We start from the raw sequence: 26,410 nt of genomic DNA on the forward strand, positions 1-26,410 counted from the left end.
TATGTTAGCCTTTCCTCGATGAATAGCTGGTGGCAGGGGTTTACTTTTAACTACTGTGGTGTGCTTTTACCGCGAGCTGCATTCGCAGCTACAGTAAAGCATCCAAGGGTGCAATTTGTCAAAATGGCCACAGTCTTTTTCGCCATGTCTTTGTGGAAAGGTCCTTCTTGAGATTTACTCAGTGCGACAAACCAGGTTTGGTCCCTTTGTTCCTATGCCTTTAGCGGGCTTCAGGACTGAAGACTGCCTCTGGCACCTGAATGTCTGGGATGGGCACGAAGTGAGGGAGGTACACGAAACTCCCTGTGCTTAATCTCCTAGGAGACCCAAATGCACTCTGATGTGATTACTTGGCTGCCTGGCAAGGACAGCCACCCTGCTGGGTGAGTGGCAGCTAGGCTGGAATGAATGGGACAAACTTGTTTAAAAGGCGAGTCTCTGGTCTTGGAAGGCAGAGTCGACCAATGGAACAAAATACCCGAAGACTAGCTGGAAGAGGACGCCTGCTGCAACTCCTGGACCTTTGGTTTGCCCGGTGAAGCCCTGCTGCAGGTCCAAATCGCCAAGTTCATCTCGACAGAGAAGCCCTTCAAGGACGACTTCTCCTTTTGAGTTGGTGGGACCAATCAACTCGTAAGCCACCTGGACACCATTCTTGGAGCTGGTTGTATTTTCTTCAGAGTGCTGCAGGAAACCGAATAGCCAGGGAGAAGGACACCAGTTTGTGTGCTTATAGACGGCTACCGGAATCGAAGATTTGCCAGTTTGCCAGCTTTTTGACCAGTCTCCGTGCAGTGCAGGAGTCTCCCGACGTCCTCCCTCTTGTCCCCACGACTGAGGCTCAGGAGCAGCGAGATCTGCACGAACTGCCAGGAACAGACTTCTTCAGCTGCACTGTTTTCTTCAATATAAGGTACTGTGAAAACCCGACCGAGAGAACTTACCTCTCACTGCAAAAGTGCGTTTTGTACTTTGGCAACTTGCAGGCTTAGTCAGCTTGTGACCCGACATACAAACCTTTCTTCTTTGAACTACTTCTGAGAACCGTGGCAAAGACTTTTCCGTTCAAACTACCAGAACCATTTTTCTTATACAAGACTCTAGCCCATTGACTTTGGCCTACCTATTGCATTGAATGAACTCCTCTGGTGAACTCAAATGATTTGCACCGTTTAAGAATAACTCAATTCGTTTTATTAACTTGTGCCTTTTTGCTCCTACTGCAAATGCTCTGAATGCCATTTTGCTCCTCCTTCAAAGTATTAAATGCCTCAGAACCTGATCGTGTGAATTACTGTAGTATATTTTTGTGTGATATTGATTGCCTCCTTTTAGTGACTGTTTTCTAACTGACTGTGCAATGAATTAATAAATGTTTTACCAAGAAACCTTGAATATAAATGTCTATCTGAATACTTGTAATGATAGACCTCCGTGTAACACCCTTACAAGCTCACATTCCCTCTTGAGATGAGCCTGGCTGCTCAGCTCGCTACCAAAAACTGTGTGGTACAGACTTGTACCAAAGGTTGGTTTTGCTTACACCTGTAGTCCTAGTTGTGTGTAGTGATCCCAGAGGGTACTGCATACAAACTTTGCCTAACATATACTATTTATATTGGTGTCATTTTTAAGACTCTCCATAGAGTCTTTTAAAAGTTATCCTCTTGCACAACTTTTTGGCAATAAGTGCCTGTTGTTGCTAGGTTGCCCTAGGGGCTCCTTCTTAACCTTCTCTGGCCAACCTTGTGAGAACTCCAGTTCCCAGGGTTAGAAAGGATCTTTGGATCCCCTTTTACATTTTAGTAGGTGAAATGAGCACCCGCCCCCTCCCCTCCTTCTCATTTTAAATGTAGCATTTATGTTACAAGGACAAACTTAACTTTAATGGCTGGTGGCAGTGAACTTTTTTTATTAAATTTGGGGCACCTTTACTGCAGGCCATTTGCACAGGCCCGGTCTTTTCTTGTTCCATTCCCCCGACATCCAGAGCGGGAAAATACCGGTGTGTGATTTTTATCTTCAGCAGGAGTCCTCTGGACTCCCCGCCCAGGCTTCAGAGTGTCTGTGAAGGCAGGTAGCGAGGGAGGACTCCAAAACTCTGCAGTCCTTTGTCTTCCAGCACAGGTGTGAGATTCCAGTTCGAACTAGGAGTCCGACTGTCCTGAAAGGATTACCAACAACCCCCCACCCCCATTTGAATGTTGTAAGGCTGTTTGATTGGCTGGGTTCGTGCATAAAAGTTTGATCCCGGAAGCTGAAGAGGTAATCGACCACTGGAACCAAAACCGAAGAGGAAGATGAAGAATTTGCGGCTGAAATTATTTCCAGCGACCGGAGAGCATGCTGTGTAACCGGAGCCTGTTGTAGCGCTTCCTTCCAATCGACCTGGGGACTCCGAAAACGATCTCCACCCAAATCCCTGGTGAGTCCCACTAGACTCAAGACCTGCCTTTTGAGCCATCCCACACCGTGATGCTACCATGCGGGGTTGCAATACCCCAATACCCTGGGACCCTGAGCCATTGTGCGGTGCATGGTCTTCCGAATCTAGCTGAAACTTCGTGGGCATCCTGCTGGATCTCCAGAGGCATGATTCCAATCCGAAAAGTCAGAATGCTGGACCTTGCCAACGACAAGAATCCGATCAGTGATATTCTGTCTTCTTCTGTGCTCCTGAAAAAGTCACCAAATCCACTGTCCCGCTTTTAGCCGCGAGGAAAACCTTGCATTGAGCCTTCCCTGTGATCCTTGCTGCGAAAGTACTTCCAGTGTCCTATCTTCTAGGTGAAGGAATTCAAACGACTGGGTTTTTGTCAGCAGATCCTGAAGTCGTCCTGCTGCAAAATGGTATTCTGTGCTGAGGTACTGTCCTGGCTTGGGCATTTACTTAACTTAAGTCTTGTTTGATTCCTGTGTAGTTTTGGGTTGTTTTATGTGATTGGGAGTCCTCTCGTCCAGTGCACTCAGGCCCCTGCTGGAATCCTTCTAGGGTCTCTTCTCTGAAGCTCCTGGACCCTCAACTAACTCTAAAGTAAGAATTTGTTCCAACAGTCTGCTTTAGGAACACTGACTTTTGCTATGATTGTTATGAAGAGGCTGGCGCAGGCAGGTAAGCAGTATAACCGTATTTAAGTTACATATAAAGGAAGACCCCCAACACTCAGAGGCTCCTCTCCTACAGCACATTCTCCAACTGACCAACTTTAGAACATTACATGAAAGATGCTATCAGAACATTCCATGACATCATACAGGGCTGAAGCATCATATAGGAAAGCATTGAAGGCTCCCTGCTCTCCATAAGACATCACAACACATCTCCCTTTCTTTTTATTTAACTTACCCTATGAATTTAAATCTTTAATTCAACTGAAAAACCACACGCACTATTTCAAAACAACCGAGACACTCCAACAACAGTCCCATGATGTTCCACACATCTATACATGGCCTCTCCTCACAGTGGCAATTCTATCTTTATTCCACACTTGCCCTCCAGTCACACGTACAGCTCCTTTCATGACTGCCAGGATCCGAATAAAGAGATTCTCCTTTCCTCTTGACAACTCCCTTCCTTATCCTGACCCAATCTCCACACTCCACGCGCAATTCTTTCTTCCCTCTCAAGATTTTCACGCATGACCCATTCGGATTTCTTCTTCTTCACCAATGACTTTCTCACTTCAACAACCAGATCCGTCTCTCTACTCCTACCAAGCCATGGTGGACATGCCACGGAATATGGCTTCCTGCCCCTCATAAGCTCGAGCGGGCAAAGACCTGTTGTCGCATGTGGCGCCATCCTCAAAGCCCAGATCCTATCTTGTATCATGGCTACTTTATCCAGACCACACTCCTCACCCATCCGAATACTCTCCATCACACACCTATTCATCCTTTCAACTACCCCGTTGGATTCGGGATGGTACAATGAAGGTCTTGTGTTGTGATGTCTTATGAAGAGCAGGGAGCCTTCAATGCTTTCCTATATGATGATGCTTCAGCCCTGTATGATGTCATGGAATGTTCTGATAGCATCTTTCGTGTAATGTTCTAAAGTTGGTCAGTTGGAGAAAGTGCTGTAGGAGAGGAGCCTCTGAGTGTTGGGGGTCTTCTTCCTTTATATGTAACTTAAATAAATACTGTTATACTGCTTACCTGCCTGCGCCAGCTATCTTCATAACAATGGCGACGAGGATGGGATGACTGGTCACTGCAGACAGGTTAAAGGAGACCCCCAGCATCTGCCGGTGTCGAGTCGCGGCCTGCAGCAGGTGCTCGCATCGCTCCTGACGTCTGCTCCGCCCGTGCCTCCTCTGAGCAACCTGGAGTACGGTGTTCGGAGGTGCCCCGTGTGGTAGGAGCTCCCACCGGGGAGAAGTCGACGGCGCCGCCAGAGAAGAAAGTGACAGGCCGTGGGCTGCTCCGCTCCCCCTTGCGTTGAACGGCCCGCCACAGTGAACGGCGGATGCTGAGGCCCCATTCCGGCGTCCAGGGAGCACTCCCCTGAAGAAACGACCGAATCAGCCGTGGAGGAAGGCTCAAGCAGGGCTGCTCCGCTCCCTTGTAGCACTGAGCGGCCGTTGAGTGATCACGGCCTCAGGGAAGGTTGCTCCGCTTCCATTGTGGCGTCCAGCGACCGCCGTGTCCCTGCAACGTTTGCGCAAGTAAGCGCCGCTTTGCTCCGGTTAGTGCCCACTGCTGATCCCGGCCCGCCACCCTGCGCACATACTTGCCAGCGTGGGGAAGAGGCCGGACTCCACTACCGTATTCCTCCTAGCAGATGGGAACATGATCTGCGTGGGAGGGATGTGAAGTGCCGTAACACACTGAAAAGTGGAGCAAGTGAATTGGATTTTAAACAGCGCTCGCAGTGCAGGAATATACCCCGGGGGAGGGAGAGCTCTGTGCAAGTCTGTGTGAGCCTGCAGTTGAATTTGGTCATCCGAAATATGATTTTTTACCGCATTCAGTCCCAGATGTGAACTGTCACTGCGGATACGCGCCTTGTTGGACTGGTGCAACAAACTTTGCAAGGATTGAGCTGGAAGAAGTATACTTTAGCCACACTATAAAAAAAAAGGGGGCGGTGGGTAACAATCCTGATACAAAGACATGCAGCTTTACCTGGCATATCTGGCCCGCCCATTTTCATGCCCACTCCAGGTGCGGCGAAGATTGCTTGGCCCCAGTGGCGAAAAGGATTTATGCACTATATGAGGGCAGCTGGAGGAACAGCATATTCCAGTGAAAGAAAAGTGGCATTATTACACTTCCTAGGTTATGAGGGGCAGAGGATTTTCGAGACCCTTCCTCAGTTGGAAGGGGATGGAAGCGGGGATGACTTGAATGAATTTGAATCTGCTTTGCTCAAATTAGATAAGCATTTCAACCCCAAGAGGAGTACAATTTTGGAGCGGTATAATTTCCGCATGCGCATTCAGGCTCACGGGGAATCTGTTGAAGACTATGTCACCGCTCTCCGTCACCTCGCCCTGACATGTAAGTTTTAAGGAAGTTTTGATGAACATATTCTCGATCAATTCATGACGCATTGTCACTCAAATAAGATACGTGAAGAACTTTGGCTGAAGGATGAGCCAAATTTGGATGAGGTACTGGACTTGGCCAAGCGTGTAGAGCACTCGCTGGCATGTGTTGCCAAGCTCTCCAAGACTGAAGGAGGTGACTAAGGAAAATAAGCCGGAGGTGCTGAATGTGGGTGAAGGGAAGAACAAAAGGAAAGGAAGGAACAGGCAGAAGGAAAGGAACAATGCAGAAGAAAAGAGAAACCAAGTATCGACGCAGAGAAGCGAAAAGAGAAGATAAAAAGGGCGAGAGATTGTGTTATCGATGTGCCAGTGCGACGCACTTTGCATCTTCTGTAGTGTGTCCAGGGCGGAAGGCAGTATGTAATAAATGCAAAAGGAGAGGGCATTTTTCCACGTGTTGCAAAAACTATCAGTTTGGCCAAACGGGCCAAAGGAAGATCCTGTTTGTAGATGAGGATGATGGGATATCATCAGAAGAAGATACTGCATTAGCATTGACAAATGTCATTGTGAACACTAACTGTTGTTGCCAGTGGTGGAAACACGGATGATTGTGAGCGTCCCTATGCCGTGTTGACAGTGAATGGGTGTAAGGTGTCAATGATGGCAGATTCAGGGTCGAAAGTCACGTTAGTGTCCAGGAGTGCTTTTGAAGGCGAGATAAAGGGGAAGGTATCAGCATTATCAGAACCTGACATAAGTCCGGGAGGCTACAACCAAGATGAAATTGATTTACTAGGATATGTGTGGAGTAGATTTGAATTTAAAGGTCGCAGTTGTGATGGGAAAGTATGTAACAAAAAAGGGAAATCCTTATTAGGATGGAGAGCAAAAAAATTCGGAATTAGACTAGACCCCAACAATCCTGAGCAAGTTTTACAAGAGTCAGAAGCATCCACGATGTCCTGCAAGTATGTGAGAGAGTTTAGTAAAGTGTTTGATGAGACTTTGGGAAGAGTGAAGGGTTTTCAACATCAAATATTGCTAAAAAGGGGTAGTGTTCCCACCGTAGCCAAGCTCAGACCGGTGCCTTTTGCCTTGCGGGACAGTGTTCAACAAGAATTGCAGAAGTTGTTAAAGACAGGTGTGATCGAGAGAGCTGGGGGTGTTGAGTGGGTTTCCCCAGTTGTAATAGTGAAGAAAAGTTCAGGGGACATAAAATTGTGCGTGGATATGCGTGAGTTGAATAAATGTGTGTTGGTGGACAGGCACCCACTACCCAACATGGGTGAGTTACTGACCGTGGTGGGTGGGGGAAAGTATTTCTCCAAACTGGATATGACGTCAGCCTATCATCAGGTGGAATTAGAGGAGACATGTAGAAAAGTTACAGCGTTTGTGACGCATGAGGGGGTGTTCCAGTTTAGGAGAATGCCTTTTGGGTTGGCATCTGCCTCCTCTGTATTTCAGAAAATAATGGATCGCCTTTTGAGAGGAGTGAAGGGCATGTTCTGTTTTCAAGATGATGTCTTGGTGAGTGGAGTGACTTTGGAGGAGCATGATGGGAATTTATACAAAGTGTTGAAGATATTTAAGGATAGGGGTATCACGCTGAGAGAAGAGAAGTGCAAATTTGCTGTGACAAATGTGGACTATTGGGACATGAGGTATCGGGGGATGGCATCAGACCCAAAGAGGAGATGGTAAATGCCATAAAGAGAATTGAGAGACCCTGTAATAAGAGTGAATTGAGGTCTTTTCTCGGAATGACGGAATTTTATCAAAAATTTGTGGTGAATTATGCTGACAAAGTGCAAGAGATGAGAAAAGTTCTGAGGAAAGGCGTTGATTTTGTGTGGAATAGTCACTGTGAGTTGGAATTTAATAGAATAAAAAGGAAGATATAAATTTAGCCCGTCCCTTGGGATGTTTTGACACGAGAAGACTGTATCATCACTGTAGATGCTAGTGAGTATGGACTTGGGGCGGTATTATCCCAGAAGCAAGATGATGGGTCTGAAGAGGTGATAGCTCATGCATCGAGAGGTCTCAAGGGAGCAGAGATGAGATATTTGGTTCTCGAAAAGGAGGCATTGGCGTGCTTCTGGGCTGTAGAACGATTCAGGAATTTTGTGTGGGGAGTAGAATTTGTAATTCGCACAGATGACAAACCGCTTAAAGCTATATTCGAAAATAAGGGCCTGGATAAAGTTTCCCGCAGAGTGGCAGGTTGGGTCACCAGGATGCAGACACATTGTTTTAAGATGGAGGTCATTCCAGGAAAGGACAACATTGGGAGTCCTCTCGTCCAGTGCACTCAGGCCCCTGCTGGAATCCTTCTAGGGTCTCTTCTCTGAAGCCCCTGGACCCTCAACTAACTCTAAAGTAAGAATTTGTTCTAACAGTCTGCTTTAGGAACACTGACTTTTGCTATGATATATGGCATTTATAACATACCTATACACAAGAGTTTCAAGGTGCAAAACCTATAAAGAACCTATCCTGACCAGCCTGTTGGACACTAGACCCTAGTGAAATGTTGTGCCATTCTGAAAAGTATATGCAACATCTTTCTTTCCTTAGAAACTGTTGCACCATTCTAACAGAAAGTAGATGCAAGGGTAGATTACTCACATGTGATTTGGTAGTGCCTATTTGTTAGGTAAGAATTAGTGCAGTCCAATTGGTGAGGACTACTGAAGACTTACCTGCTTGGTATTAGGTAACCCACATTTTAACATAGGCCTGTACTACACAAGTTGTTAGTGTGACTGAGCAGTCAGGCTGATCTTAAAAGGGGCAATGTGAGCTGTGCAATTAAAATAAGTAAGTACAAGTAGCCAAGTAACTCTTACACACTTCGTTATATATACTTTTTTTATAAATATGCATAAGGTCTAAAGAATCATTCTTTAAAAAGCTTTATCTACTAGTAAAAATCAAAGTTTGGCTTCAGTTTGTAATAGACAAAAGTTGTTAAATTACTTGTCTTATGCTAAAACATATTCCAGCACACGGAGTCTTCAGTAAAGGTCAGTATTGCACTTATTTTCAGTTACCAATTCAGTTATTGAGTTGTAAAGGAAAGAAAGGTTAGAATAAGACTGTGCAAACTTTTCACAGTTTGTAAAACAATTGCAATCTCCTGAAGTGAGGCAAGTTAACTTTTATCCCAGCAACAACAGTATCCACAATTATAACCTATGAGGAAACAAGTACTGCTAAAGTCAGTATTTTCAGAGGAGTACCTTTTGGGAGCTAGGATAGCCAAAAGTCAAAGGTTCTGATGCACTTCTTAGGTAAAGTCTTGACAAAGTTAGTAAGTTCATAAGAAATCACAATAACTTAAGCAAGCTGCTTTGTTGAGAACACAAGCTGTTCAGGCCAGCGCCGGAGAGTTGCCATCAACTCTAAAGGCGGACCAAAAGCACTTCACAAGATAGGAAACACAACTTACGGCTAAAAGGTGAACACCCCCATCCCCACAGTAACTGATTCGAAGAAAAATGTTCAAGATGGATTCCTCCTGGCTAGAGCTTGGCAGACTCTTGTAGTTGGACCTTGGTCGTGGAGATGAAAGGACGGACATCTGGCGGGCTCCTGCGGCAGTACTCGAGAGAGTCCTCAGGAACGGTTTCCTTTGTTTCAGCAGCACTTCAGTGTTTTGGCGCCTTTTCCTCTGCGTCAATGAAGAACGAATATCTCCGGTTGGAAGAAGCTTGCTCCCTCGATGCTGGACTCTGGATCAAGATTTCCTGTCTCTGTAGGGTCCTTGGGATGCCCACGAAGATTTGTCCGGATTCGGACTTCACAAGACGATGCACTCAATGGATGCACTCAATGGTCACATGACGCCTGGCATTGGGCTTCTGCAGCTCTGGTGAGGCACAGCAAGTTTGGGGTTGTGCCAAATGGAAGCTTGTCTTGAAGCTAGTTGGTCCACCAGCCCAAGGGAGGAAGTCATTCCGTAGGGGTCTTCCCAGTCTATATAAAAATGGAGTCAGTACAGCTGCAGGGCTTCACCAGGCACTTGACCGTCCAGGAGGGTGCTGCTGGAGTCTCTTTACGTCCTGTTTGGATGTTACTTTTCAGTGGCCGACTCTGCCTCTACTCCCAAAAACCTCGCTTTTTATGCGGTTTCCCATTCATTCACAACCTATGCTGTCAATCACACAGCAGGGTGGCTGTCCTTCCAGGACACCCAGCTGGCCCATCAGGACTTGTTTCATTCAGGCACACCTAGAGACCAAGGACAGGTAAGTTTCGGGACCCTCCCTCACTTCCTGCCTTTCCAGACACAGTGGAGCCTGGGCAGCCTTCAGGGCTGAAGCCCACTAAAGGCAAAACACACAAAGGGCTCAAACCAGTTTCAACCAACAGAGTAAAAGCCAAGAAGAAACTAAGAAAAAGAAAAAGGCGAAGAAAGAAGACGGGGGCCATTTTGGGAAAATTGACACCCATGGGTGCTGTCCTGCAGCTGCGGGTTCAGCCTGCAGTACGGATGCACACTGGTAGTAACATTAAACCACTGCCATCCATTTAAAGTAAGTTAGTGTAACAAAATGTTTGACATGAGAAGTAGGACAGGAATCACTAAGTAAACCCCCCAGCACACCACATAGGGTGGTGTGTGCTGGTCCCACAAACAGAAAAGGAAGACAGGGATCAGCTCACTAGTCCTGGGAATGGTAGTTCGCCCAAGAAAATGTACTGAAATATTCAGAAACGTCCAAGAGACTTTTCAGTGGCAGTGCACCCAAGGTGCTTTGTATCACTGTACAAAAAGTAGATACCTACAGATTTTGTCAGACTCCATAAAACAGCAAAACACAGAAATTGCAGTCAGGAAAAACACATGGAGTGAGAAAAAGGTCCCACCATGAGAAAAAAATAAAAATAAAAAATAAATAAATCACAAGCCCCAAGCCCAGCAAGAGAGCTGGGGGTCTACGGTTGAAGGAAATTAGCCCAGAAATGAAAATTCTCCCCAACCCTTTTCCTAAAAGTAATGCTGTTGGTTTCACTTCACTATTCCGGTTAGGATAAATCCCCCAACGTGGTCTTGTTTCCCCTTGACTTGCTGTTAGCCAGTCCAGAATAAGTCTGCATTAGGTTTTACCTACCTAGAATACCGTAGTCATTCATAGGGTTTAGCTTTCCCTTGTCTGTCGTAGACGGACACAAAACAGTCTCATGTTTATACCTGCTTTTAAGTTGCTTATAGCTCCTGTAAAAAGGGATAGGTTTTACTTACCTGGAGTATAACAGTGTTATCCTTAAATAAATTAGTTATTGCTTCCCTTAGTATGGGAACTGAAAAGCAACTGTACTTTAATATTACACCCCAAGGTCCAACTCCCCTAGAATAACTTATCCTGAATCAGAGTTATAGGTTTATACTGTTCCTAGAATCTGTTTCTCTAGATCAGAAAAGGATATTGTCTAGTTGATATTACTATGCGATTTGTTGCTGAACGCCACGGTAAAACTGATAGGGTCTACTACCATGGTATTACTGAAAAGTTATCTAAAAGTAGCAATTGGTTTTGGCTTCCCTACAACTCCTGTTAAGTGTTCCAAATAAGGTTATATGCTTTGGTCTGTGTACCTTTAAGCATAGTTTTGTGTCAAAGTGTTTATGTGATCGTACTTATTCTCCCCCCCCCCCCCCCAAGATTTATCTTGGCTTCCTTTTATTTAAATAAACCCTTTATTACAATTTGATTGTACTGATTCTACAGCCCTCTCTCCCTCCTAAGATAAGCCTGGCTGTTCTATCTATGCTACCCGGAACTCGGGTGGAACAGCCTTATACTAAGAGTGGAGTCTTGTACCGTCTCATTTGAATGGTTTTACTAAGCCCATAGTTGGACTTCAGAAAAACTGTACCAACACCCAGAACTTCTGGTCACTCATTAATCAACAGAAAGTGAGTCAGGCTCGCTTGCAAGTTAATGTGGTAACCAAGACCATTTGGTGTGAGCATGTTAACAGCCAGTATGGTCAATTGATACGGGTTATAGTAATTGGAAGTTTAACACTTGGAAGTTGGAGTTTACGCAAGCAATTATTGCAGACCTCATCCGTCGCTCCTCATCAAGGGCGCCGAGGCCTAATGGTTTGACTAATCAAACATTGAAGTGAGATGTAGATTTATAGTCCAAAATCCGGTCAATGTTAAACTCCCAAAGCAGTACCTGAAAATGGAAGAGGGAAAAGAATTTAGAGTACCCAATCAGATGGCAGAACAATGAACCGCCTTACCAAAGGCCATATCTTGACCATCGATCATACCCAAGGAATAATGTTTAACAAACGTGTGGATATATGCCCATGTGCTGCATCACAAATATTCCTAATAGGAACTCCCCGATGAAGGGGTATGGAAGTAGCCACGCCCCTAGTGGAATGAGCTTGCAACCCTTCAGTACTTACCCGCCAATCGGTAGCATTCAGTAATGGTGAGGAAAATCCTCCTGGACAAGGTCTGTTTGTTAACAGCCTGGCCCAATCAGTGTCCAGCATATCCCTCAAAGAGTGGATCATCCACTCTGAATCTGGACATCCTAGAAATATAAAAGCTCAGCTTTCCTAGGATCCAACCTATGGAGCTGCTCCTCTTCCTTACCAGGATGAGGAGGAGGATAGAAAGACTGAAGAACCACTTTCTGGCTTAAATGAAAGATCAGACACTACCTTAGGTAGAAAGGATGGACGTACCCTCAGTACAACCCTATCCTTGTGGAACACAGTAAAGGGTGGCTTAGATCAAAGTGCCTGCAATTCACTCACACTGCGAGCGCAAGTAACTGCAACCAAGAACACCGTCTTGAAAGAATCTCAAAAGGACAAGAGTGCAAAAGTTCAAACGGAGCACCCATCAGGAATTTCAAAACCAAATTCAGATCCCAAACCGGTACCTGGAAAGGGGATGGTGGGAACACATTAGTGAGCCCTTTAAGAAATTGGGAAATCAAAGAACATTCTTCAAACGAGCGCTTGAAGATGGATAGCGTCGCCAGGTAACCTTTAAAAGGTACCCACTTGAAGACCCCCGTGGGCCAAAGAAAGTAAGACAGAGAAAACCATAGGAATGGAACACTGAAAAGGATCAGCATTTTGTCCTCTGCACCAGTCGCATAACTTACGCCAGTGGCAACGGTACAGGAATTTTGTTGCTGGCCTACTGGCCGAAAGCAACACCTCCATCACATCATCCAGGAGGTCCCAATCCTTATACCTCAACCTTTCAGATACCAAGCGTGAAGGTTGAGAGTCCTGACCTCTGGATGGATGACACCACCACCCTCACGCGAGAGCAGATCCTCGCGGTAGGGAAGATGGCGTGGAGGGCAGATGGACATTTCTAGAAGGTCCGGGTACCACGCTCTCCTGGCCCAATCCGGAGCAATGAGGATCATGTGGGATCCGAACCTCCGTAACCTCCTTAACACTTCAGGCATGACTGGGATTGGAGGAAACTCGTACAGCAGTGGGAATTTCCAATCCACTACGAACGCATCTCCCAAGGCTCCACTTGGAGGAAATTCCCTTGAGCAGAATCTCTCGCACTTCCGGTTGGAACTGGTGGCGAAAATATCCACTAGTGGGGTTCCCCAAAGGGCGAAGATCTCCGGAAGGACTTCCTGAGCCAACTCTCACTCGTGAGCGATCGTGCTCTGCTTGCTCAGAGCGTCTGCCGCCGCATTTTCCTCTCCAGCCAGATGAGCTGCAGAGAGCGAAATTCCTTGCTGGATTGCCCAGAACCAGAGCTGCATTGCCTCTCTGCACAACGAGAGTGACCCTACACCCCCCTTTTTTGTTGAGGTAATGCATGGCCACTGTGTTGTCGGTCATGATCAGGACACTCTTCCCCTGAACAGACGGCAGAAAAGCCTTCAGGGCCAGCCTGGTGGCCCTCAGCTCTAACAGGTTGATGTGGAGTTTGGACTCCGACGCAGACCAACGACCGCTGGTGGTCAAGTCTTCGGCATGAGCTCCCCATCCTGTGAGGGAAGCGTCTGTCACTAGTCACCTCCGGCCACGGTTGCCAAAACAGCTCCCCCTTCATCAGGTTCCCCCTCATTGGCCCACCACAGAAGATCCTGGGAGACCGAGATTGGAATCTGAGAGTGATCAGACATCTTGCCTGAGAACTGCGACCACTGCATCTTGAGGACCCATTGTAGGGATCTCATCCTCAGCTTGGCCTCTGGCACCAGAAAAATGCAGGATGCCATGTGGCCCCGATGTACTGGAGCAGTTGAGACTGTCAGATGCGACTTCTTGAAATTGAGGGAAAAGCCCAGCATGGAGGGAGCGGCAGGTGAGACTGAGGTGATCCAATGCTTGCTCGGGAGAACGCGCACGGATCAGCCAGTCGTCCAGGTAGGGATAGACGCGAATGCCCCCCCTCCCATGCCTGATACACGCTGCTGCCACCACCACCATGAGCTTGGTGAAGACCCTCGGGAGGAGGTCAAGCCGAATGGCAATACCCAAAACAAACTGAGTCGCCAGCTGCAAACCTCAGGTACTTTCTGTGCTTGGGATGAATCGGCACATGAAAGCAAGCAGCCTGTAGGTCCAGTTGAAGGGCCTGGAGGACTTAAGAGTGACCATCTTGAACTTGTCCTTCCTGAGAAGTTTGTTCATTCCCCCCCATACCTCCTCCCCGGCTTTCTTTGGAATCAAAAATATGGGGAATAACATCCCTTGTTCCTTTCTGCTACAGGCACCAGTTCTATAGCGCCTTTCTCAAGCAGGTTCAAGATTTCCTGCACAAGGAGCGGATCTGGAAGCTTCAAAGAGATTCCCTGGTGGATTGTCGTGAGGCCGCTGTAGGAAGGGATGGTAGTAGCCGTGGGCTATTGGATCCAGAACCCAGGCATCCGAAGTAATAGCTCGCCATTCTTCGAGCTGTTGAAACAGTCTGCCCTCAACCGGCGCACCATGGCCTCATAACTGTTCTGGAGCAGCTGCGGCAGCACCTGAAGGCAAAGAGGCAGCTGCCTGAGCGGCTTTGGCACCTCCATTTCCACGACCACCACAGGTACTTTTATGCTGACCACTTTGACTCGTGGCTCCTCCCATTCTACCAAAGGAGTAGTAAAGGCGGAGGTTGACGCACAGCTGTGCTTAAAGATTCTGCTGCAGCTTTGGAGGTCTGCAACCTCTCAAGGCTCTCGTCAGCCTTGCTGCCAAACAAATGCACGCCATGAAAGGGCATGTTCAAAAGATGGGCTTGTACATCCGCAGCAAAACTGACTTCCGCAACCACGCAAATCTACGTATAACGGTGCTCGCAGCCATGCACCGGCAAACAATGTCGGCCATGTCCAAACCCGACTGAAGGGACTCGCATGGCATCCTTGCCATCTTGCACGAGTGTAAGGAACCAGATCTTTCTTCCCCCTCGGGAATAAGCTCAGCCGCAAGAGAAACAATTCCACAGTGTGTGAAAATCTTGCCAAGGCACAAGTGGAGTTGGCCGATTTCAGCGCCATATTCCCCTCAGAAAACACCTTGCATGCCCAACCGAAGTGTTTGTCGTCCCCATCAGGAGGGATGGTAGGGTATGCCGCCTGCCTCAAGGTGGCTGTAGCCGCCTGAACCACCAAACTCAGCAGTGGGGCGAGATGAAAGGTAGCTGGGGTTGCTACCGGAAGGGCAGTATTTTTTATTTAACCATTTGTTAACTGCCGGAAGAGATTTCCGGGTCTGCCAAGCAGCCGCCACCCTTTTCTGCAAGGTCAAATGAAAAGGTAACACCGGGTCAGAGGATGGACCTTGATCTAAAATATCCGTCAAGTCATCCTGAACAAAAGCTTCAGGAGGAGTGGACCAACCAAGATATTCCGTGACCCTAGCCATCAGTCTCCTGTAGGACGACTCAGCATGAGCCCCAGGCTCAGGCCTGCCGAATTCCACCTCAGGAGAAGTGTCTAGCCCACTAGTATCATGAAGAGATTGTCTTAACTATTCCAATTAACTATCCCTTGAAAAGACAGGAGCCGCATCAGGCTCAACATGGTCAAAATCTAACTCTGACCTCTCTTCCTCCTCATAGAGGTCATCCAGAGGGAGGTAAAAAGTCCTGTCTCGGGACTGCAGTCCTTAACAGGCCTTACAGATTTTGAAATAGCCTTCCTTGGAGGATCCACCGTACTGTACCTCTGATGGCAAATCCCGGCCAAAAGGCCACGATGACTTTGGTGTCGACAATGGTGCCGATGGCTGGAACGAAGGCAAAGCTTCGACATCTGTATCCGACGGACACGGCGCCGACTGAGTCGACCTCAGCAGGTTTCTGCAGACTCGCTGGGGACGAGGACCAAGACCTGGAAGCACGTCTCTTGCGACAATCGAGTCTTGTCCGAACCGAACCTCGAAGATTCCCGATGAGGATCTCGCCGAGGACCCGGGCCTGAAAGCGAACTAGCCACGGATCGAGACCGTTCCTTGCCGGCTTCATTAGAAGTCGCGGACAGAACTGTGCCCTGCGATTGGAAAATCCCAAACGTCTGCTGCCTTCAAGGACTGTCAGATAAGCAACTTTCCACACGGCTCCACCTCAGAGGACGGGGAAGGCGACTGCGCTTCCTAGAATGCAGAGACGAGGACGACTAATGGAAGGAACCACTCCTGGACCGAGATCCCCCCTCCCCCCGGGACTCCTTCCGACGCAGAGAGTCGCCCCTCGAATCGTCGGTGGACATACCCTTGGACTTAGATTCACAGGACTTACTGGGTTTAGAACCTCTACCTACCTAAAGCTTTCCCTTAAGCTCCCGCAAGACCTCAGCAATCAGCGACTGGCATTTGGAACAGTAGTCTGTGTCGTGACTCTCGCCCAAGCACCACAAACAAATGCGATGCGGGTCGGTAATCGACATCTTAGACTTGCAGTCCCGACAAGTCTTGAAGCCAGACCGCGGAGTCGGAGGGGGTCGAAGAAGACATTCACGAGGAGCGCTGAGTCTCCGAAGCAAAAACGTTTGCAGAAAAAAATTGAACTCAGGCTACGGGCGCGGTGCGCCCTATTTATAACATCCATGGACGTCACCCTCGACGGAGGCCTTTGAGGGCCATCCACCAGACGCCATCGACACAGGACGCTGTCTGCCGAAAATGTTTCCGAAGTACACAGTTGTGGACATTGCATGTCAAAAGATGTGGAATACGTTGGAGGACACAATCCATTTGAAATGCATGTATTACAGTATCCTGGAGGACGTCAATAGTCGTTCCCATCAACAAGAGCAGCGATCGAATGAATCCAGTAAACTATCGCCCTCTTGTACATGGATAGTAACATTTTTACAAGAGTCATACTAAAGGGAACTAGAAACCGGGATCAGGGATAATATTCTATCGAAAGATCATAGGATTTAGAAGAGGCCTATTCACATCATTGAATGGTTTCAACATGAACTTTGTGTGTGAAAGTTTGTGGGCGAAGGGTGGTCAGGTCTTACACGGTAAGTATTTTACAGAATGGGGTGGGTGGCTGTTCAATCAGGCAGCCGCCCCCAATTGGGAACTGGTTCCATTCAGGCACTCGGGCAGACACAGGGCACTGGAGTGTAAAACTCCTACCCCCACTTCCTGCCTTCTAAGACACACTAGAGTCTAGACCTGGACACCCAAGGGTTCCCACCAAAGCAGAGACACCTCCAAGATTGGTACAAGGAAGGACAACCACAAAAGATATGGCAAAAAAAGGGAGGAGCCGTGATTTTAGAACACAGGTGACCCTACTGTGCACAACACAGACTGATGTTTTTGGTAAAACAAAAAATAAATAAACATTTTTAAAAATAAATTGTACAATGGTTGTTAGACCATGCCCACTGCTACCAGCAATAACTGTAGGGTTGTCAGTGAAAAGAAAATGAAAAATAAAATCACCGGAGCAGAGAGAAGAGGGATACTAAGTATCCCCATAGCACTCCACATAAGGTGGGGTGTGCTAATCTATCATAAGTTTAAGTTTTAGGAAGGATACAAAGTACCCCTCTCTCCTTAATAGTAGTTCTTGGGGAAATGAAAATATCAAAAGGAGAACCCGAAGGGTTCCCAGCAACACTGCACATAGGGTGCTGTGTGCTGCAAAGTGTAACACAGATGCCTTTAAAGAGATATGGAAGAAAGCAAGACTCCATAATAAGGTGAAACAAAAACAGAGTTCCCATGGTTAAAGCATCTAAGAATGAATGAGGGGACAAAGGCCCCCCTCATTCAGGAAAGCAAGAAAAATGTCCAGAAGACCAGCAAAACGTGCTGCGGATATCACTAGGAAAGGGGATTAAGCATACAACCGATCATCTCCCCAACACCCTATGACAGGGCTTGTTATGAAAATCCTGCATACCAATCGCATTTTAACATTTACCAAAATGTGGCAGATGTACATGTCAACCACTTAAAGCATAGGGTCATACTTGACCAACAGCTAAGCAACAGCATTGCAATTGTATGCAAAATGAAAAGTACCCATTTCCATTCACATTAGGTACTGGCAGTACCACAAACAGTACGTGTGGACATTAAAACAACATCTATTAGCAAATGCACACAAACTTACATCGGTTATATCTGCATCCCATCTGAAAGAAATGTAAATTAAAAATGTTAATCACACGCTGGATAGCAAAACAAAAACAAATTAAAGTCAATGCTGAACAGTGAGATTATTCAGACAGTAACTGCAAACTTTAAGCAAACATAGCATTGAATGTAGGAAAGAAATATATACACTTGCACCTTGATCAGCTATACCCTGTATTATATACTGTATTATATCGTATTGTATTGTAGTCATATGTATGTACCTGCCTGAGACTGGCAATGTAACTAAGCCTAGAGAATTCTTGTACTGTTGCGCCCGTCTACCTAAGGGTTTGGCGCGCATTATCAAATAAATAAACAAACACTTCACATATTTACTACAGGTAGAATTACAGTTTGTGCGACGGACTGCCATTTGGCAAGGGTGTGAAAGTCCTGGCTTTTTAAAATTTATATTAGAGGTGGAAAATGATATGTTTCTCACTGTAGTGTTGCGTAATATTTTCATATCAATGATAGATCTTCTTGACCTGTGTCAACCCCAGAACTTTTTGCTTTGGCTGGGTAACTATTTTACTTTGTCCCTAGGTGAAGAGGAATCTTTTTCCCCCCTCTCACCAAGACTTTATGGAGGATCTTTTTATGTCTCTGTAGTGTATGATTGAAGTTATAGTTTCCTACCACTTTTGGACTTGGGTGTGTTGCCCCTTGGGGCTCCCCTGTTAATTTCCCTTTGATGTACTTGGTTGAACTACAGTTCCCAAGTAGTAAAGAGGGATTTTCCTCCCACTTAACATTGTATATAATGAGCCAGCGCACCCAACCTTATGTGGAATGCTGGGGGATACAATGTATCCCCTTTCTTACGTTCCTAGTAACATTTCTTTACAATTGTGAGTTTTACATGAATGGCTGGTGGCAGTGGTTTTACCTTTAGGAGTCTTTATTACTCACAGGCTGTTAATTCAGCTTCGTACTAAGTGTGGCGCTTACATACTGCCTCAGATGTATGGTTTTTATTAAGTCTGGTAGGGCTTTAGAAAAATGTTCTAACAATGGGGACTTTGTTCTTTGTGTTTTCACTTATGTTAGGAAGTCTTGCTTGCCTCCATTCCTCTTAAAGGCATCTGTGTTCCACTTTTGCAGCTTTGTGTAGTGTTGCCAAGGGTCCTTTGTGTTCTCCTTTTATATTCTTTCATTTTCCTTAAAAACTACTTTTAAGGAAGGAGGGTTAGGATAAAGTAACCCTCCTTCCTTAAAAGTATTTAAGGAAAATCAAAAAATATAAAATAAACATTTACTTTTGAGAGATCAGCACACTTGTTATGTGGAGTTCTGAGGGTATACCTAGTATCTCCGTTCTCTCTGCTCCTGTAACCTTTTGGTTACAGTGACAACTAATTCTGGTTTGTGTCCTTGGACGTTTTCTAGCGACTTTTGTGCAATTTTCCACCTCAGGCTTTACAAGCTCACCACCTCTTCAGACCTACCCTAGACCCTCATCACTGCTACCTTGAACTGGTTTGGCTGCAGCTGCCGTTATGCATAAGAGGGTATGGCCACCTACGTTCCAACATGGTGGCTCCTTTATTTTTTCACCATTACTTGTTTGGTTATTCTTAGTCAGCTCTTCTGCTATTCTGAGGGGGAGGTCTTGATAAGAGTTTTGCCTTTGCTTAGAAACCTTTGAGTAACCCACCAAAGCTCCAGTGTCTCTGAGGACAGTAAGCAGGGGAGGAGTCTGAAACACCCCTGTCCTTTGTCTGCTGATGTGCCTGAATGGACCTAGTTCCCAATGTATGGACTGGCTGTCCCGATTGGACAGCCACCCGCCCCTTTCTATTAACTGCAGGGAGAGTTTGCAGAGGAGTGAATGGGAAATCATAAAAAGGTGACGTTCCTAAAGCAGAAAAGGTTGACCACTGTGTTAGGACTGATTTTCTATGCTCTGGCCTGGTGGACAGATGTATAGAAGGTCAACTTCTATTGTGACAGGGACAACTCTGGGGAGCTGCAGCAAAACCAGTTCAAGGTAGGAGTGACGAGGGTCTAGGGTAGGTATGAAGAGGTGGTGCGCTTGTAAAGGGTCTACAATGAGGACACAATGGGAATCCAAAATGACACTAAAACATTAAGTATAAAAATAGTTCTTTATTATGGGCAAATATCACTATAAAAATGACTAACAGGTAGAAATATCACACAATCCTAATACATAACATATATACAGCCACTGAAGTAGGGCATAGCACAAATCCAAACACTGCAAAAGGTGCAGATTAGGTTATGTACTACAGGTCCACAGAGTTAACCCCAACCTCAAAAGACCTTCCCCTAAGTAGTCTGGGGCCCTATGCCCAAAGGTTCATGAGTTTCCAACACAGTTTGTGATGCAGGAAAAGAAAATGAAGGTAGGGTCTCTGGGGTCCGGTGAAAAGTTCCAAAAGTTAGAGGACAGTATTCTAACTGATTGAAGTCCCCAACTTTTGGAATGTCTGTGCAAGCATGCTATGGTAAAACCAAAGTATAGTAAAGGTTTTGTAAAGGTTAGGAAAACGTTTAAAGTGAGTTTAGGGGCAGGTAAGAACCACTGTAACTTACCTCCGTACTCCGATGCTTCCCAGGATTTGGCAGCTCAATGGAAGGTCAGAGGTTGCTTTTCCTGCCGTCACCCTACATCCTTGATGCGAATGGGTTGCAGGTTCGAGCTGATCTCTGGTTGGTGTCTCTCAGTGGTGCAAGGACTCTCGGATGAAGAATGCAGCAAAACTATGCAGACCTCTCTCAGGACTGGACGCAGATGAGCCGTTTCGGACGGTGGGGTCACCACAGCATGGCGACGCAAAGGGCCAGACTTTCCCTTCCATCTCAGGTCCCCTTGACGCTAGCACTCCGAAATTCACAGATGTAAGTCTTGTAGGACAAGCTGAGGATTTCACCCCCCTCCCCCTCAAGTTCCAGGCCTCAACTCGGAACAGCGACGTCGACAGCACTTTAGCCCAAACTCAGAGCTGGTCAGCCACAGGACTGTGTAGGGACACGTCGGACGCTTCTTCGCAGGGTACTGAGCAGACGTCCACTCCAAGGGCCGCAGCTCCCTCGCAGAACTGCGGAAGATCAAGAGCATGGCAGGGCTCCACCAGGACAGCAGCAGAAGTTGGTCGCCAGGCCTCCTTCGGACGTGTCTCTGGTCTCCTCACGGGTCTCAGAGCTGGACAGGAGTCTTGGTTCCTTCAGGTTACTCCAGGATCTCTGAAGAATAAGTACAAGGGTCCCCTTATCCTAAAAGCCAGGTAAGAGCTGAAACGCCAACTAGCCACAGCAGTGGTGGCCCAATCAGGGCCACTGGTGGGCACACTCATGCATAACGCACTGAAACCAGTTCGTGGATTGGGACCAGACAGTCCCAGCCCACATCCTGCCAGCAGAGACAGCCCTCCAGTAGCCCGCCAAAAACCTCTGGTTTCCCAGGCACTGGAAGTCTATAAGGACCAGGAAGAAGTCTAAATAACAAGATGGCCAAAGGACAAACAAAAACCTGTGTGGCACGGCCATGTTTGGACACTAGTCATAGTTAGTAGCCAAACGCGGCAAGGCTAAAATGAAAAGCACCAAAATAAATGGTAAGTCACTGTCATGATGCCCGCTCCCGGGGAGCCGGTTCAAGCCCGGCGTCCCCGAAAGTGGACATCCAGTCCCCAAGGAAGGACCCAGCAACCCCATATAGGGGCCGTTTGGACAGTGTCCTGGCGCCTATGGCGCCAGGCTCATAAAAGACATCAGTCCTGGCGCCATAGGCGCCAGGCTCATTATGGGAATGCTTGGGTGCACTTACCTGATGCAGACCATGCTGCAGGATCCCGGCCTCCTTGAAGCCTGAAAGGAACTACTTTACCTGTGGGACTAATTTACCATCCGGGCGTGGTCGGGGAAGGATACATACCTGGATCTTCTTCCAAGGCTATTTAAACCCCACCCGAACAGCCACACATGCTTCGCGTTGTTCTGCATCTAGCAGCTGGACGCTCACCGTGTCTGCTCCTGCATCCCGACTTCTGCCACGCCTGCCAGCATCCGGGATCACCTGCAAAGGAAGAGAAGAAGAGAACAGAAGAAGGAAAAATCCTTACCTGCAAAAATCCACATCCCAGAGACATCTCGCCGACAATCCTGAAAAGGAAGACTTTAATTTAAAAGCTCATCCGGATTTGCAGTCACGCCCCGGCACCTAGGGAGAAAAACACCAGAACAAAAGGTGAGAGAGAAGGGAATAAGGAAAGCTAAATCTCCATGTTAAGACTTACCTGTTGATTCATTCCCTCTTCATTTCGGGTCCGCGCCGCAACCTGGCATTTCCGGACCCCGACCCCTAAGGGGAAAAAGAGACATCAGCGTTAATGAGCGAATGAAAAGACATTACCAAAAAACGCTCATTAAAGACTTACCTGATTTCTACAAGGATTTCACCGCTCATCTCGGGTCGGTGCCTGTTCCCCGGCATTCCGTACCCCGGCCCCTATGTGGAAAAAGACAATAGCATTAGTACATTAATGCATGGACACAAGGGTAACCTCTTATCAAAAAACCTACCTGGAAGCCAAGCAAGTTTGGTTCTCACCAATCCAAAAATCCAGTGAAATAACTTGATACCAACGCGCCCCTGCATCAAAAGCAGGATGGAGAGCTCGTCCTTCCAGACCCTAAGGTGAGACGCTACGAGAAATCACAGAAGGGTTTCAAGGAGGGTGAGAGGGGAAAGTGGGAGGCCGATTGCATTACCCCGCAGACAGTTAATCCCCTATTTTCACCTACAGAAGGATACTTCTGCGAGCCAGACAAGCCAGATTTGGGGGCCCGGTCCAGTCCGTCTTCCGAACCCTGCGCATCACCTTAGAAGAGGTCACAGCAGCGCGAACCAGGCCAGCGCCTCCATGGGAGTCAGGTGAGTGTAACAGTCACTGCTGCTACCAGCTTCGCCTTTTAGCACACCTAGAGTAACCAAAAATCTTTTGAGTGTTGGTCTATGACAAAACCAAAAGCGTACCCCATTGTACTGCACTGTAAGACGCACAGTACAATGATAAAAGTAACAAAGTCACAAGACTAAGGGAAACAGTTTCCCAGTACTGACAGCCTGAAAGATATGTCAGTTTCCCCATTACAGATGAGCAAAAGGCAGTGTAGTTAAGCTTAAGGCATCACTACACTGTAAAAAGTACAGGTCAGGATCAAAAATAAAAGCAAAACGTTTGGGGGTTGTTAAGCACGATTGTATGCAGTACCCTTTGGGTGCACTACAACAACCCTGACCTCCTGGCAATAGGAACCCAACCTTTGGTATAAGTTTGTACTAGACATGTTGGTAGCATGATTGAGCAGCCAGGCCTATCTCATGAGGGGTCAATGTGAGCTCTAGGGGAGTTACACAGATTCAGTGACAGGTATTCAAATAAACTCTTACACACAAGGTTTTTTGAATAAACAATGATTCATTTGTCAGTTAGAGTAAGCCTTCTTCAGAAGTGAGCAATGTAACACTCAAATATACTTCATACAATACACACTCTTAACATTTCTAAATCATTAAGTACCCTTTTGGGATGGCCCACAGACACAACCTACACCCTCAGGTGACTTCAACAGCTAGGGTGCTGGGGACATTATATCACTGTTACATTTAGAATATTCCAGGGATGTCAAAGGAAAAAGTTATTAGAACATACAAGAGACCACAAATATTCTTAAGCAGGCAAATCCTTTCAGATCCCCCAATAGCAGTCATTCAGTGGAACAGGCTTAGCCAAAGACAATGGACAAAAGTCTATATGAGCTGAAGCACTTTGCAGGTAAGTAAGAAAAGTCTTTGCACAATAATTTGAGAAGTCTGAAGAAAAAGAATCAAGGTAGGGCCACTTACAGCAAGAGGTATGTTCTCTCAGACTTTTACAGTACCTTTGTATTGAAGAAAAAGTGCAGCAGATTACTTCTTTTCCTGAGCAGCTCTGCAGATCTCACTGTTCCTGGGCCTCAGTCGTGGGGACAAGAGGGAGGACATCGGGGGAAGAGTGCATTTGGGTCTCCTAGGAGACTAAGCACAGGGAGTTTCAGGCACCTCCCTCACTTCCTGCCCACCCAAGACACCCTGGAGTCAGAGGCAGGTTTCGCTTGTGAAGCCTGCCAAAGGCAAAATGAAAAGAGGAACCAATTCCGGTTTGGCGCACAGAGTAAATCTCAAGAAGGACCTTTCCACAAAGAAATGGCGAAAAAAGATGACCAGGGCCATTTTGACAAAAATGGCATCCTTGGGTGCTTTACTGCAGCTGCGAACGCAGCCCGCAGTAAATGCAAACCACAGTAGTTTAAAGTAAAAAACTGCCACCAGCCATTCATCAAGGAAAGGGTAACAAAAATGTTACATGAGAAGCTAAACAAAGGGGATAGTGGGTAACCCCTTGTGGAGGGTTTTGACCCATGTGGAATCATTAGACGGGGTAAATATGGGGATTAAGCTGTCGCTGCCCATCATTTTACCCCAGAACAAAAATAAATCATTGGAGTGGGTAAAGATGGGGATGCGCTGTCGCCGCCCATTATTTCATCCCAGAATCCAGGAGAGCTGCGCAGTTGTGCGCACACCAAAATGGTTACCTAACTTGCCACCCACCAGTGTAAAGAAAGGTCTTTGTTAACAAAATCCACTGTTACTGATGTCAAAAAGTTGCTGAAATCGTGACTCATTGGACCACTTTAAAGATTCAACCCTTTTGTGGGGTTCCACATAACCATTTTACTGTAAGGAGCCCCATCAAAACAATGTTAAGCAAGGATTTACTACCATGTAAGAACCATTCCTGTTTAGAATGCATTAATCCAAGAAAATCCCAAAATTGCATGCAGTACCAACAAAATCCTCAAGGGGGCGCTAGCGGTCTAAACTCTGACAGGAGAACTGAGTGCAGTTGCTGACAAAGGGATTTCACTCAGCTGACTTCAAAGGCTGCATTTTAATTAAAAATTAGCCACATGCTGTTCCCAGAGGCCTGAAGCCTGGGAAACCTTCTCACCTCCAGAGCTTCACACCAGGAGTTAGAATCTCACATGACCTCTTGATTGATAGAAGGCAGACTGGCTGGGAGCTTCCCAGAGACCACACAATGGCCCCTTTCCTCTGAAAGGAATATGTTGATTTTGACTGTTTAGTGTCAACAAAGCCCTGCCTGCCCAGAGGACTGACCCACCCAAGTCTTGGAGGCGGACTCCAACACTCTGAGAACTGAATTGAAAGAAAAATATATATTTTACAGAAACACTGATAACTCTTTGTAATCAAATGACAGAAATGTATAACTTTGAGAGCCTTAATTTAAAAAATGTACCTTCAATTCAAGCCCAAACTCCAATTTGTGTGATGTTCTGGGGGCAAACTAGCAGTTAAGAGGATATTACTCAAAATGTGTGCATGTGAAAAATCTGACACTTCAATAACTAATGTCCATACTCCTTGCGCACATGTGTGTAAATTTGGGGTAATGTACGGTATCGCAAACCAGTTAAAAAAGTGCAAAATATTGCCATTTCTGAATGCAAGCCCCCAGGAAGAGCAGAGTTTGGACAGGGTATACCTCCTGTGATATGTGAGGGGTGCATGTAATTTTAAACAAATGTTTACCTGTGCAAATATGTCTTTTTATATCAAATATAGATTGTGTGCAATTTGACAGCGGAGTGTCCTCTCTGCAAGCCATAAAATGACATCGCTCTGACTCACAGTTCCTTCCCCAATCAAGTGAGAAATGGAAATTTGACCAATGGCAAGTGGAGAGGGGTAGGGTCTAGTGATGCTCACACACACCCATTTTAAAAACACATAAAAGCAGAGAGACAGGACAGATAGAGACCTTCAAATCCATTTGCTGCGGGACGCTCTGCCGGGAAAATCCATACTTTGCCTCCATCAAACCTTCAGAAAGCCAACTAGAGACTTCAATCTATCCAGAACCAGAGACCCAGACCAGACCAGCAGAGTAGAGCTGACCTGTTAGCAGAACCAGAGAGAGCAGACCCAGATCACTGTGAAGTGCAGAGACCAGAGTCCAGTTTAAAACCTGACCAGATCCGTGGCGAGGCCCATTTCGCTCAAGAATATAGTGCGAGTACCTAGCAAAACTGTGCAGAACCAATCTCTTAGTTAAAATAATATAATTCAATCCTATTTTAATCTAAGTAGAACTGTCTCCTAACTCTCAACTGTCATTTGTAAAGCTGTCACCTGTCATTTTCTAGTTGCAAGCTGCACTTGTCTTTTTGAACTTTAAAATTTCAAATCTGAAAAACGACCTTTATTT

General features: G+C 46.5%; 1 protein-coding gene across 2 annotated transcripts in view; it reads right to left on the reverse strand.

The window, feature by feature from the left end:
- The window catches only part of LOC138497211 (uncharacterized), an 835,962-nt gene that overhangs the window by 441,230 nt on the left and 368,322 nt on the right, over positions 1 to 26,410 (reverse strand). For both annotated transcript variants that reach the window (XM_069620534.1, XM_069620535.1), the window contains exon 10: positions 18,082 to 18,103. In XM_069620534.1, the coding sequence (XP_069476635.1) occupies positions 18,082 to 18,103 (22 nt within the window). The remainder of the gene's footprint in view (positions 1 to 18,081; positions 18,104 to 26,410) is intronic.

Source organism: Ambystoma mexicanum, chromosome 5q (genome assembly GCF_040938575.1).
Source record: "Ambystoma mexicanum isolate Mex_15411 chromosome 5q, UKY_AmexF1_1, whole genome shotgun sequence".
NCBI classification, from domain to species: domain Eukaryota; kingdom Metazoa; phylum Chordata; class Amphibia; order Caudata; family Ambystomatidae; genus Ambystoma; species Ambystoma mexicanum.